Source organism: Hydra viridissima, unplaced genomic scaffold (assembly GCF_058129835.1).
Source record: "Hydra viridissima isolate aposymbiotic clone 2 unplaced genomic scaffold, HvirCarnegie_v1 scaffold_7, whole genome shotgun sequence".
Lineage (NCBI taxonomy): Eukaryota > Metazoa > Cnidaria > Hydrozoa > Anthoathecata > Hydridae > Hydra > Hydra viridissima.
The window spans coordinates 17,625,331-17,640,605 of record NW_028324306.1 but is presented as its reverse complement, the minus strand read 5'-3'; the positions used below and the strand labels follow the sequence as shown (position 1 = coordinate 17,640,605).

General features: G+C 31.9%; 1 protein-coding gene and 2 pseudogenes across 3 annotated transcripts; 1 reads left to right on the top strand and 2 right to left on the bottom strand.

The window, feature by feature from the left end:
* Positions 1-352: 352 nt before the first annotated feature.
* On the bottom strand, positions 353-1,300 carry LOC149886435 (hydralysin-2 pseudogene; annotated as a pseudogene). Its single transcript, XR_016454092.1, has one exon. The product of XR_016454092.1 is annotated as a hydralysin-2 pseudogene (transcript).
* Positions 1,301-7,899: 6,599 nt separating this feature from the next.
* Positions 7,900-8,802, top strand: LOC145184392 (hydralysin-1 pseudogene; annotated as a pseudogene). The gene has a single exon (XR_016454091.1). The product of XR_016454091.1 is annotated as a hydralysin-1 pseudogene (transcript).
* A 3,972-nt stretch (positions 8,803-12,774) lies between these two features.
* On the bottom strand, positions 12,775-13,663 carry LOC145183997 (hydralysin-2). The gene has a single exon (XM_080059530.2). It carries the CDS (start codon positions 13,595-13,597, stop codon positions 12,863-12,865), a length of 735 nt encoding a protein of 244 aa, XP_079915656.2. The 5' UTR covers positions 13,598-13,663; the 3' UTR covers positions 12,775-12,862.
* Positions 13,664-15,275: the final 1,612 nt, after the last annotated feature.

Sequence of the window (15,275 nt, the reverse complement as noted above, 5' to 3'; positions counted from 1 at the left end):
TCATCTCGATAAACAATTGGGGGTGGGGGTGGGGGTGGGGGTGGAGGTGTGAATGGGTGGGTAGGGGTGGGGGTAAGAGTGGTATAATAACAAACATATTACGGATGATTAAAACGTTAGTGATTTTGCTATCTTTCGTTTTCTTAGTTAAATTATTTTTTAATTTTGCAGCTAGATACACAAAAAGATCTGTACCAAAAAACTCTTTTATCGTCCTTTATTTACTGGTGCATGTTAATAGGTGCGCAATAATTTTTACAAACGATAAGTAATTTTAGATTCTGCACTTCGTTGTCAAACGTTTCCCTCGCATAATTTTTTTTTCCAGCAGTTTAATTAATTCAGTAGAAGATTCTTTAAATGCTCTTTATTCAATAATCACAAATAATTACTTATTTCACTTTATAACATTACAAAAACAACCTAAAATTAAATTCTTTAATTATTAGAAACAGTTTACAAAGGTTGACTTGGTCCAACTTCAACCGAAACGTCAAACACGTTGGCGTGGTCAATCGTACCTTTAATCACACCAGACGTCTTATTTAGACAACTGCGAGCGTCCATAAACCAAAAGTAGTGACCTTGAACTCTATCTGGAAAGTTAGCACCAAGCATTCCCTCAACGATTATTGGAACCTCGAAGAATACCTTTTCCTTTTTCATAATACCAACCATGCTGACAACAACCTTCGAATGCGGAGGAACAACAACTTGAACAGATGACGTTGAAGTCTTTTCCACACTGCTGGTTCCTGATTTTCCTGTTGATACCGTTACTGAAAATTCTCCTCCCATTTTGAAAACTCCTTCAACTCCGAACTCACTTGACATTTTTACTCCTGTTTCTGTGCTTGTTGACCAGCTTGTAGAATCGCTCCATTTGCCTTCAACACTTACAGTTAAAGTAATTGGCGAGTCCCCTCGGTTTACTGCAGTATTGTTTCCAAGAACGGCATCCTTGGGAGGAGACAAATCTTGCGACGTAATTTGTGTATCACCAGTCCTTTTGTAGCAAGGATGACCATACTGTTCAGTGATTGCTGGGCTAACTCCGTTAAAATAAGTTTGATTGTTTAGAGCGATGCCATCAGGTGTTTTCCCATACACTTTTGAAAAAGCATTTCGAACAGTTTCTGGGCTACTGTCCAGCCAAGTTAGATCACTAAAGGTTAGAAGTTCTTGAACCATTTCGGAAGCTTTCTTCTCCTAACTTTGTGCAATTTCTTTGTAAATGAAAAACCTTTTTTTTTTTGAAACTCTTATACAACAGTAGTTTTATTGATAAGTTATTAATGGATGCAACAGGATATGCGTCAGAGGAGTTAAATAAAAGAATTATATTGAACAGCCAGAAAAACAGGAGATGCATAATTACAGAGTTAGCATGATAATGCAAACTTTCGTTACCGCATTGTAAACTTAAAAAAAAAAAAAAATTTGTAATTCCTTCTTTTAGAGACGCAAATGTTATGTCACTCCACACCAGAGAGAGAGAGAGAGAGAGAGAGAGTTAGGTAACTTTTGAAATACTATAAAGTTTTCTTTTTGTTTTGAGTGCTAATCTTCTTATAAGTGGTTTGCTTACTTTTAGAACATGGAAGGTATAAAATAATTTCGTTCTAAATTTAAAAATGTTTCATTTGAAAATTAGACCCTATGTAATTTATGATGTTACTTTTTATTTAACGATCAACCAATTTTATTAAGATTTAAATAAGATGAACAAAAAAAGTTTACGCAATGAAATAAAGAAAACTTTGTCTTTCCATTGTCGATCTATTTGTCACAAACAATAGAACGAGTTTCTCTAATACCATTAAAGTTTGTGATCTGCGCAGCTAAGTACAAACGTCAGATTCATGAGTAAATTTCCTTTCTTACGCATGTCTTTTATCTTTTCTGGATTTTTTTTTTTTGAGAGTTCTATTAGTAATTTTCCTTTCTTACGTATGTCTTATTCTTTTCTGAATTGTTATTTTGTTAATTTTATAAGTAATTTTCCATTCTTACGCATGTCTATATCTTTTCTGGATTGTTTCTCTGATATTTTTATAAGTTATTTTCCTATCTTACGCATGTCTTTATCTTTTCTGGATTATTTTTTTAAGAGTTCTATAAGTAATTTTCCTTTCTTACGCATGTCTTTTGATAGTTTTAGAATATTGAATTAACAGGATTGCGTCATTTTGTTGCCATTTTTTAACGTTCTGAGCAATAATGAAAACGTTAGATAGTTTACAAAACTAAAGTCATTCTTTTTGAAAACGATCCAATCTAATTATAAATATCTAAATATTGGATATCTAAATACTTCTAATTGTTTTGTGTCAATGCTTCTAGTTTTGTTATTTAAAATTTGTCATCTAAGCATCAAACAAAACTTATAATCTAAACTTTGCATCAAAATAAAAAAACTCCTGGTCCACCATGTAAAAACCTAAGAAACACCTTCAGTTTGCCATTATAACCATTTAGGGTTTGGACCATCTTTCAACTCTGAGGCCATTTGATAACCATTCAGCAGTGGAGCATCTTTAAAATATGAGGTTTTTGTACCAGTTAATATGTTAAGCTCTGCTGAAAATATATTTAGTTTGTTCGCTACAGAAAAAAATAAAATAGATATACAGTAAATATCTATGCATTTCTCTATATATACATAGATGTATGCTATCAATAAAAAAATGCATTTAACTGTATATGAGGAAGCCAGCCGCTAATGGTGGTGGCCTTCAAAACATTGCTGGATTTTCAAAGATTGCAAGAGTATTTTCAAGTTTCTCGTTAACTCGTTAACGTTTCCGAATGGCAAATCAGCTCTTTTATTAAATTTAAAATTTAAAACTTTAAAGTTTATTTTTTTTTACATATCTACCACCTCATTCAGTTTACAAAATTATCAAAGGTCTTGTTTACCACAGCATAGTCGGCACGCCTTTTGTCGATCCCAATCTTTGGATTATCTTTAACTTTTTCAAAAAAAGCCTTTTAAAATACTCCTTTTTCAAAACAACCCTTTTTTCTACTCTTTAATTGCTCTTGCTTTTCTAATCGGCCTGTCATCAGAAAAACAAGAGCAAGTAAATTATCCGCCTTCTTAAATTCAATATGACCTTAAACAAGAGTTTCTTACTATTAAAGTTCAGTGTATCATACTAAAATAACTTTTATTATCTCATTATGTGGATTTTATGGCTGAAAAAACTAGAAAGCAGTTTTAAAACTCAGGTTGAAATTTACTTATTATCCGAACCCCTTCAAGTTTAAGTTGATGCGGCGTTAAGAGATTTTATTTCTTTATCAACTTTATTGTGGAAAATTCAACTAAAGTTTTAGGTGCAACTGAAACAGCAGAGGTACCATTGAAAAAAGGATCGCAATTTTCCAAACCGAATACACTTCAAATGTTTCTAGTTCTAATTCCTCAACTAGGTAGATCTTCTTTTCACAAAAAGTAAATGGACTACTAACAAAAATACAACGCTGTTTGTATGGCTAAAAATATTTTACGTAGGTTTTGATAGATTACTCCAAAGTTTATTTTTATCGAACACGTCAGCGGTAACTCATTCTTTCAAGTTTTATAACACTTTGAGTTTAATGCCTTTAAAATGTGGAAATGAAAGAAAAGGAAGATGAAAAATTGTTCTGATGAAAAGTTGTAGGCTTATCTAGAAGTATAAAGTAGAATCACACCAAACCATTAGAACTCTCTGCCATGAAACTCATAATCATAAAACTAAACATTTTATGTCATATTTTTTTCTTTATCTTCAACTCAATTTCTTGTAAAAGAAACTATATTTTCCAAGATGCTTGCATTTCTCAAAGTGCACTTGTTGTTTTGACGAAGCCATTGTAGAAGAAGTATCAATATTCCAATATATGTTACAATTTTACATGCAGATTTGCATCATCATTGATACTTTCAATGTAAGTTGATGATGGCATATTTTCTATAATAACAAGATAACAAATAAAACCCACAGCCTATTTTCTGAAAATATTTTGGGTTCTGTCGACTCATTCACTGAACAAATCTAATCATGTTTTTTGATAACCTCTGTTTCATGTAATAATGAATGAGAAAAAGTCTTTTTGTAGGAAGCTTTCTCGACGGTGTAAGTGAAGTAAGTAAGGAAGGCTTTTAAAAACATTTATTTGCATTAAATTTACCCAAATTTTATGTATAATATTTAAAAAAAGACGTTTTGTATGATAATAATGCTTATCTTTTTTTCTTAACTACTTTAGTTATAAAATTATAATAATAACATAAAATTATAATATTAACCTAAAATTATAACATAAAATTTAAAAAAAAACTCTAACGTTACTTTTAGAAAATAATAAAAACGATTTACTGACAACTTATCGATATTGTAAGCAATATTCCCTTATTATAGCACTATGAGGTAGATGAAAGTTAATTAACAACCAGACTGAAATGCAAAATGCATATTTTTTTTTTTAAAAAAAGTTAATTTTCTTGTTAATTCTTGTTAATTGTAGCTTATTCTAGTTTAACTCTTCAGAACATGTTTAAATATCTTTACAACTTCCAGATTTGGGAAACGGCCTCTGAATCTTGATTTTTGAGTTTTTTATGCTGCAGATTGGCCACCTTTTGCCATCGCCAACTTTCATGAGGACACTAGAATTACTACGATAGTAAGAGCTCTTGATGATGTAGCAAAAGGCCTTAGTAGTAAAGGGAGAGCAGGCACTTCAAATTGAAATTAATCGTAGTAGGGAAGTATCTTACCGACTCTGGGTGGTTGGATTTCAACTTGGTCATTATCAGAAACTAAATTTGAACAAAGATTTTCAACCCTATTGAATTTTTGTTAGATGTAAAACAGTTCATCCACATTTTCTTGTATCAAAAGGAAAGATTTTGTATCTGACAATATTCCCCAGAGTTTATTGTCATATAAATAAATGATAAAGTGAAAAAAAGAAAAGTTAAAAACAACTGAGAAAAGACGTAAACACAAAGACCCGTCATGTAAACAATAACAATAACGATAACCGGGAAAAGAGATTAGTCAAAAACAACGACCGGGAAAAGACACGGATAATTATTCATCTTGCCATATAAAAAAATGGCGAATAAATATTACAACCGAAAACAACCAAAAACTGAAAAAATCTCAAAAAAAGAAAAAAAAAGGTTTAACGTACAGAAGGAGAGAAGACGGCGGAGAAGACGGAGTTTAACAGAGAGGTAAAATAGAGAAGAGCTTAAAAAGAATTAAAAATATAAATTTTAATAGCGCTTTTACCATAACACACTTATAGAATGTTTATTGAGATATACTGTATAATAGGAAATACTGAGGACGCTAAGCACAACCTTAACACATCAGCGATTAAAACTTGCCAAGTCTAAACCAAATAAACCCCAGACCTTGCCCCATCATAACCAAACAATCTCCAGACCCTCAAACTCAATCTCAACCTCCACATACACTCCTTTCATATAACCCTCGTATCCATACCTCCTTAACCTTACCACCCCTCATACTACTAACACACTCTATCAAATGAATTCGCGCACTACACTAAAGAAAATTAAGAAAGAGACGTCAATATTCTTAGAGTCTTCTGTCAAAGAAAAAGAAATAAATCGTAAAAGACTACTAGGTTGTGACACGAAAACGGGTGACAGTTAATAGAGTCATAAATTTTGCCTAGTAGAGCTTCTTTAGTACGATTTTTACGGGCTTTATTAGTACAGAATTAACGTCAAGCTATGAAACCTCCCTCCCCCCCCTTTTCTTATAAGAAAAGGGTGGGGGGAGGGAGGTTTCATAGAAATCAAAGAAATCCGAAAAATAAGTTGCATAACAAAACGTGTTACGTATAGAGCAAAACCCTAATAAAAGTCAAATAAACTGTTTTGCAAACATTTGCACGCGAACTTATTATTCAGCAACAAGATTAATATTCAGCAACTATTGTTGTCGGCTTGAAAACACACCCTCTAATCTTATCATGTCTTCTTCGATCCAAACCTAAAAAACAGCATTCGAATTGGATTCGGAAAAAATTTTCCTTTTTATTTGAATTTCTTTTTAAAATGTCCTAAAAGAAAAAAGAAAGAACCAATTAATCATGTACTTTTATAAAAAAAACAAAACGGTGCTAGTGACGTTCTGTAATTAACCAAATGCTCCAGTCGTGACCTACCGATTTTTGTATTTCATATAAAAAAAAATATTAAAGTTTATTTTGAGTAGCAAGAATCGATAAAAATGAAAATAGCTTTTCATTGACCTAAAAATACATAACAAAGACAATGATTTTTTCACATTTCACTCCTCTCGCTGTTTGCTTTTTCAATTATAATTAGAAACTTTTCTCGGTTTTTATCATCATTCCTTATTTTTACAACCATCCTCACATCATCTTTTAAAATCAAGTCAAGTTTATTGCAGTCGGTATCAATTTAAAAACACGCAAAGCAGGTAACTTAACTACACAGAGAAACCGTTGATAAATTGGACATAAACTTTACTTAGCCGAAACGGCAAACAAAACAGACCTTAACTTTATGACTGTAAAAAGAATGTTTAAAAAAAATCAATATCAAATGCTGTAAAACTGTATTTCCTGAAATCAGCTTCTCATATTTTGAACTTACATGCTTAAAATGAGTTTAAACTTTCTAGCAACTTTGTTTAAAATAACTTATTGGGCCTAAAATGAAGTCCAAACTTTTCTGGCAGTAAACAAGAAATAAAGGGAAGTAACGAAAACTTCCTTTTCTCGCCAGTTTTTGCTTGCTTAAAAAAGGAACATTTTTGCAAAACGCTCTTGTGCCTAGCTAGTAGTGCTCTTGTTTCGAGTAGAAGTGCTCTAGAGATAAACTGTGACTGTTTTTTTTTTACGCGTTTGCATTAAAAACAAACATTTGTATCAAGAATAGACTGAAAGAAATGGCACTAGATCTCACGCAAGATAAAAGGAAAACACAATTCGCAGTATTTTCTCACCCAAATAATTACTTACAACTGATATTTACCTATAAATCACATGCCATCTTCTAATTGAATGTTCCACTTAGAAAACATCCCTGTCTCGCTCTCTAAAAAAGATAAACAAACTGTAAAACAAAGAAAAGTCTGTGATACTCTAACTTTTTAGTCAGAGATATTTTTCCTCCTTCTGTAAAATTTCGGCTAAAGTTTGAAAGAGATGATATTTCATTCCGAACAATTGTTTCAACGATAACAAAAAAAACTTCGTATTTTCCCCGCAATTTTAATATTATAATGCAGACTTTTCTCGTCCGGCTTAATAACTATCCAAAATCAGAAACAGAAGACTGAAGTAAACTGCACTATTGAAATGACCCAAAGCAAGTCCACTGCGCAGTTAGTTTCAAGTAACACAGTCGGCATTTATTCAGCGCAAAGTTTCAGATGTGTAAAGCGAACTGCTGAAGGTTTTACTATTCCTTTCACTACTAGTTATATAAGATGTAGATTATTTTTGCCTTAAGAAGTACCGATTTACCCCAAAACCAAATTAGACCGTAGGAATCTAATGTGCAGTCCTTATAAGATGTTAAAAAAAGAAAACACAGAAGTATATTCGTCATCAGGTTTAACATATAGTTAAATGAAAAACTGGCCTAGAAGTTTATTTTTTCGAAAAAACTTTGTCTGTATGCGTTCAAGTTAAAAAGTTAAGTTTTGAAGTGTTTATTTAGAAAACATAATCTTCTAGACCGTGATCAGAATTCCAGTTAAGTTTACCTTTTCGCGCAAACGCTGCAATTGCAAAACTCACATTCATCTGACAGTATTTTTAGCTTTTATTGTTTGAACTCGGTTGACGCATATCCGGCTGCATCTGTTAACAGTTTGTCAATCAAATCATTTTTACACTTGAGCAATAAAAAAGTATAAAAGGCATGTTGCTATTAAAAAAACAGTTTGCATAAAGTTTGAAAAACGAACTTCTCAGCGATGGGTAAAGAACTTCTAACCTTTAGTGATCTAAGATGGCTGGACAGTAGTCCAGACACTGTTCGAAGTGCTTTTACAAGAGAGTATGGGACAACACCTGATGGCATTGCTCTAAACAGTGAAGGTTACTTTGGTTACCACAGTCCGCCAATCACTGAACAGTATGGTCGTCCATGCTACAAACAGACTGGCGAAACAAAAATTACGTTGCAAGAATTAGGTCCTTCTACGGATGCTGTTCTCGGAAACTCTACTGCCGTAAACAGAGGTGACTCGTCAATCGATTTGACCGTAAGCGTTGAAGGCAAATGGAGCGATTCTACAAGCTGGTCAACAAGCACAGAAACAGGAGTAAAAATGTCAAGTGAGTTTGAAGTTGAAGGAGTTTTCAAAATGGGAGGAGAATTTTCAGTAACGGCTAAAGCAGAAAGTTCGGGATCCAGCAGTGTGGAAAAGACTTCAAAATCAGAAGTTAAAGTGACAGTTCCTCCGCACTCGAAGGTCGTTGTTAGCATGGTTGGTATTATGAAAAAGGAAAAGGTATTCTTTGAAGTTCCAGTCACCGTTGATGGAAGTTTCGGTGCTAACTTCCCTTCAACAGTTCAAGGTCACTACTTTTGGTTTATGGACGCTCGCAGTTGTCTAAATAAAACGTCTGGTGTCATCAAAGGTACGATTGACCACGCCAACGTGTTTGACGTTTCGGTTGAAGTCGGACCAAGTGAGCCTTTGTAAACCGTATTTTGTAATTTTAGAAAATGCTTTAAAGCTGATTTTGTAACTTTATTAAGAGAAAACAGATAATAACAAACGCATAAAGAAAGGTTTAGTTTTGTTTTCAGTAAGATGAGAAACAGAATGTTTAAGAGTTTTTAAAGCTTTGTAGAAAATCCTTATATGGTCCCTGAACATACAAGTTATGAAGATAGACAATTTTCTTTTTTCTTTTTTCTTTGTTATTTCCCATAATAATGTCTGAAAAAGTTGAAAGCGACTCGTACTTACTGTTTTTTTTTCAGTTTTAATCCAGCTCAGGTCAACAGTGAAATGCAAAATTTTATGATCAGCTTTTATTCAGAGAAGCCAAATTTTATTTAAAATGAACTTTTAAAATAATTTTCGCCTGCAAAAGTAGGGTTCTGACGCTTTTGTTTAATTCAAATACAACAACCCCATAACAGTTTGAACTCCTTGGTTGATCAGATATGAAAAAAAACTATTTCAATAAGTTGTAACTTATTTGTGATTGGGATTTTTGTTTTTAAGCAATTAAATAGGGTTTCTGTTTCTTAAAAGCTGCTACAATTACTTAGCGACTGGAATAGCAAGTTGATTTACTTAATAATCGCCTATTGTTTGAGCATGAACAACAAAACCTTAATCGGCGTTTCGCGAATTAACAGACTTTTTTAACGTAGTTCCTCCCCTCCCTCCCTCCCTTGCGCAATAAAAGTTTTTGGCTGCGCTGAGTTCATAATGTCAGTAAATGATTCGTATCAGCCACCTTTTTTCACATTTGAACATACGAAACGTAATTATTAAGAACTTTTACCTTTGCATAATAATAACGTAAAATATCAATCAAATTTATGTTGACATGGCTTAGCAGTAGTGAGAAACGGCACCTTGAAAATCGGTCATTATTTTGTCGCCTTCTTCTCTCGTTTTTCACCCTAAAGTCTTGTTGCATTATGTTTGACGCACAATCTGTCCTAATATTTGTTGTTTTCTATGCGTCGAATTTGCAATTAAAAAAGGAGGCATTAAGAATTTTTTTTGCACTAGAGAAACTATTCAAGGTAACGAATTCTCTCATAAACAAAACAAGATCTGTGATGAACTCTAAGTGATGTCAGCAAGTTACCGAGAAAACCTAAATAATGTTTCGTATCTTTAAAATCGCATAGAGTGCTAAAACACGGGATTTCTTTGTTTACTTTCGTTTGTAAATGAATGTTTTTTTACAGAACCTTTGAAGAAAGTTCTCGAAAATGTCTCACCATATCAAAGATGGTTGCGCTAATCTCTAGTAAGCGTTTGTTTTGTTATAACTTGATTCGACCTGAGTTCTCTTTCAGGAACAAACAATTTACGTCCATTCGACACTTTTTCCGTGAAATCCAATTTTTAACAAGCTGTTAAAAGAATTATTTTACCAACGTTGTTTCGGTTTTAATCAATTTTGAATAGTTGCAATTAACTATTAACTAACGCCATTTAAATCCTTATTCAAGTAAAGTCGAATGATAATTAACAAAGTACATTCCGTAAAAGCAATTAATTGTAAATCGTGTTGAATTACTATTTTAATAATGATTAATAACGATTTCTATTTAATAACATGTAATCGCAAATATTACTCTGTTAATCATTGTAGCGCGCGATGCATAAACTATCCGAAAAATTTCCTTTCTTAACTTGTTAAATAATCATATGGTTTAATGCTTGTGTATAAAAAGTTATGAAATACTTGTTGTATTTCAAACAAATTTATACATAGTGAGGAGAAATGCAGCAGAACGAGGAGTATTTTAAAACCTTTCAAAAATTTTTTTTAAACACCACAAAAAAAAATTAAAATTGCAAATCTTTTCGAAAGAGAGGAAACAGCTTGAAAAACAATCGATGTTAACTTAAAATCCTTAAAAACAGGTCAGTCTTTTTTAGACAAAGAACGCTCTGGTCGTCCGACTTCTTGGTCTAGAGAAAAGAAACCCATATATTCATTCGTCAGTAAAAAAAATAAGAAAACTCGGTACAGAAAACGCGAAAAGAATCCCAGATTCACTATTGAACAAATAATAAAAGCAAAAAACAGAAGAAGACATTTTAACCAGCTCTTTAATACAAAATCCCTTCTGGTTATTGATTATAAAAAATACATTCGCTTTGCTGGTGCTACCATTCCTGGAAAACCTAGATACTGCTCAAGCATCATCAAGGAACATGTCCAGTAAGTGTTCTTTTTAAAGAAAATAAGAAATTCCCAAAAAAATTGTCCACAAAGTCAGCCGTTGTTTCTGACCATGTTATGTCCTAGCAATTGTTTTGTATTTCAAAAGTTGTAACAATCAATACATCCAATCCTTATTAATGAATTTACATTACAAAGGACTTCTTCCATATATTCAAAAGTATCATGATGACTTTAACTATTTGATTTGGACAAATTAAGCAAGCTCTCCTTACATTAAAGATTCTTCAGATTGGATTGACAAAGGTGTCAATTGTTTTAAAAATGAATTCAACTTATCAAATGTGCCCCAAGCATGACCAATTGAAAAAACTTATGGATATTTCGTTCCTAAGGTATACAAGAAAGGTAGGCAAGCTTCAACGGAGTAAGCCTTGATTAATCGCGTCAAGTTAAAACTAAAAGAAACAGATTTGAATTGTTATCAATAACAGGTGATGGAGTTTTTACATAAAAGAAATAACGCACAATATAGTAAAGAAAGTACGAATTCTAAGTAATACTTGCTATATTTACACAATTTTGCAACTTTACCTAACGTTTATAAGAATGATCAGCGAAAACCTTTTAAAATTTAAAGTATTTTATCAAATTTAATTTCCTGATGTGGATGCGCTTTACAGAAAAAATGTTAAAATTGAACTTAAAAAAAAGTGACTGGATTTTGCTGCATTTACAAAAAAATTTTGGTATAATATAAATATTGTTGTTTTGAAAAGAAAAGTGACGAATCGCAATTAATTTCTTCGTCTACAAGTTTTTTACATGTTTATGAATTAAAATGTAAACTTTTTTAAACGATTATGAACGCAAAAAATATGTATAGGAAAAAAAAAACAAAAAGAGCTCTTGCTTTTCACAAAGAAAGCTTGGTAAGAAAGGGAAGTTTGGTTTAGTCACTCTTTTACAGTTCAAATAGATAAAAGTTACCTTAAATCTATCAAAACTTTGAATGGATAACCAAAGAGTTATCAATAGATTTTGTTAAAACAAGAAGTGCTCTAGCTCTATATCTAATAGATTCTTGTCGCTTGATAATTCCACTTTGTTCAAGATATTTTTGTTAAAGATAAAAATTGGCGTAGATATATATATATATATATATATATATATATATATATATATATATATATATATATATATATATATATGTATATATATATATATATATATATATATATATATATATATATATATATATATATATATACACTGGTGGCCAAAAGTCTTGGAACAACATAATTTATGTTTCACTAAATATTTTAAATAAAATAAATAAAAAAATAAATAAGTTCTATTATTTTTTTAAACAACATTCTCTTTAAAAATATACCTCAAACCTTCAAAATTTATTCTTTAGATCAAAAATAATTTTTTTTGGTCGTTAAATGTTTTGTTCCAAGACTTTTGGCCACCACTGTATATATATATATATATATATATATATATATATATATATATATATATATATGTATATATATATATATATATATATATATATATATATATATATATATATATATATATATATATTAGACGCAAAATTTATTTTAAAAGTTCTATCTGTCATCGGCGATTAAAAATGTCAGCATTTTAGCGCTGTAACAAGTTGTTGACAAAAGCTTTATCAAAACCGAAGAAAATCAACTTTATGAGCCGTTTTTAACTTTATCAGACTATATTAATGAAAATAACTATGAAAAAATAAAACCGCCTATCTTCATAATTTGTTTGTTTCATGGACTCTATATAGATTTTCTGCCCAGTTTTAAAAATCCTTAAACATTCTGTTTCTCTTCTTATTGAAAACAAGACTAAACCTTTCTTTATGCGTTTGTTATTATCTATTTTCTCTTAATAAAGTTACAAAATTAGCTTTAAAGCATTTTCTAAAATTACAAAATACGGTTTACAAAGGCTCACTTGGTCCGACTTCAACCGAAACGTCAAACACGTTGGCGTGGTCAATCGTACCTTTGATGACACCAGACGTCTTATTTAGACAACTGCGAGCGTCCATAAACCAAAAGTAGTGACCTTGAACTGTTGAAGGAAAGTTAGCACCGAAACTTCCATCAACGGTGACTGGAACCTCGAAGAATACCTTTTCCTTTTTCATAATACCAACCATGCTAACAACAACCTTCGATCGCGGAGGAACAGTTACTTGAACAGATGAAGTTGAAGTCTTTTCCACACTGCTGGATCCAGACTTTCCTACTGATACCGTAAGTGAAAACTCTCCTCCCATTTTGAAAGCTCCTTCAACTCCAAACTCACTTGACATTTTTACTCCTGTTTCTGTGCTTGTTGACCAGCTTGTAGAATCGCTCCATTTGCCTTCAACGCTTACGGTCAAAGTAATCGGCGAGTCACCTCGATTTCTGGCAATAGAGTTTCCGAGAACAGCATCCGTAGGAGGAGCTAAGTCTTGCAACGTAATTTTTGTTTCGCCAGTCTGTTTGTAGCATGGACGACCATACTGTTCAGTGATTGGCGGACTGTGGTAACCAAAGTAACCTTCACTGTTTAGAGCAATGCCATCAGGTGTTGTCCCATACTGTCTCGTAAAAGCACTTCGAACAGTGTCTGGACTACTGTCCAGCCATGTTAGATCACTAAAGGTTAGAAGCTCTTTACCCATCGCTGAAAAGTTTGTTCTTCAAACTTTGTGCAATGTGTTTCTAAATAGCAACATGCCTTTTATACTTTTTTTATGCTGAAATATAAGAGCAATTTGATTGACAAACTGTTATTAGATGCAGCCGGATATGCGTCAACCGAGTTCAAACAAATAAAAGTTAAAAATACCACCCAGACGAATGTGTAATTTGCACTTGCAGCGTTTTCGTGAAAAGGTAATCTTAGCTGTTAGTCTTATCATGGTCTATAAGTTCATGATTTTTCTAAACAAACACTCTAAAACAAACCTTTTTAACTTGAACGCATACGGACATAATTTGTCAGAAAAAAGAAAGTTATAGGCCAGTATTTCATTTAACTATAAATTATAAATATAAGTTTGATGATGAATATACTTTTGTATATATTATTAAATATAAGTTTGATGATGAATATACTTCTGTGTTTTCTTTCTTTAACTTCTTTTAAGGATTGCACATGAAGACTGGTACGGTCTAATCTGGTTTTGGGGAATATCGGTACTTCTTAAGGCAAAAATAAACTACATCTTATATAACTTGTAGTGAACAGTATAGTAAACCCTGGAGCAATTTGCCTTACACAACTGACATTTTTCGCAAACTTCAGACCTTTGTTTCTGATTATGATTATTACCATGCCAGAAAAGACGAATATTCTGCGTTATAATTTTAAAATAGGGGGGAAAAGTAAGAAGTTTTTCTGTTATTGTTGAAACTATTGGTAGAGATGAAACATCTTCTCTTTTAAGCTTTTGATTAGCTTTTACAGTAGAAAAAATTACCCCAGACTAAAAAATAGAGTTTTAGAAGCGAAAACTTTTGTTATTCGTAGTGTGTTTGCCTTGTTTAGAGAGCGAAACAGGGATGTTTTCTAAGTAGAACATTCAACTAGAAGATGGCATGTGATCTTTAGGTAAACATCAGTTGTAAATAACTATTTGGACGAGAAAATAATGCGAATTGTATTTTCCTTTTATCTTGCGTGAGATCTTGTGCCATTTCTTTCAGTCTAATCTTGATACAAATGTTTGTTTTTAATGCAAACACGTAAAAAAAAAAAGAAACAGTTGGAGCTTATCTCTAGTGTACTTTTAGCCAAGTACAAGTGAGTTCGCAAAAATTAACCTCCTTCATACAAGCAAATACAGATTAGACTGGGAGGTTTTTGTTGCTACTCTGAAGTTCTATTTTTTTGCCTGAAAAAGGCGGGAACTAATTTTTTGTGCTTTAAGATATCTGAGTGTTGAATAAGTTTACTACAAATTTGAGAATAATTTTCTGCATCTTTGTTCAAAAAATGCTAAGCTGAATTCGGGAAATGCTGTTTTAAGCATATGATATTATTATTTCTTTAATCTTCTTTTTATATTCATATAATTAAGGTCTACTTTTTTTGTCGTATCGGCTAACTAAAGTCTCCGTCAAATATGTCAACGTTTTCCTGGGGTAATAAATTGACCTGTTCTGACTTGTAAATCAATACAGACCTCAAAAAGTTTGACTAGGTTTTAAACGACTGTGCAACGGTTGATTTAAAATACAAAAAATGATGAATAAATAAAAAAGTTCCTAATTACGATAATAATAAAGTAAACAGCGTGAGGAAACGTAAAAAAAATCAGCCTGAAACGCTATTTTTATATCGATTTGTTCTTGCTT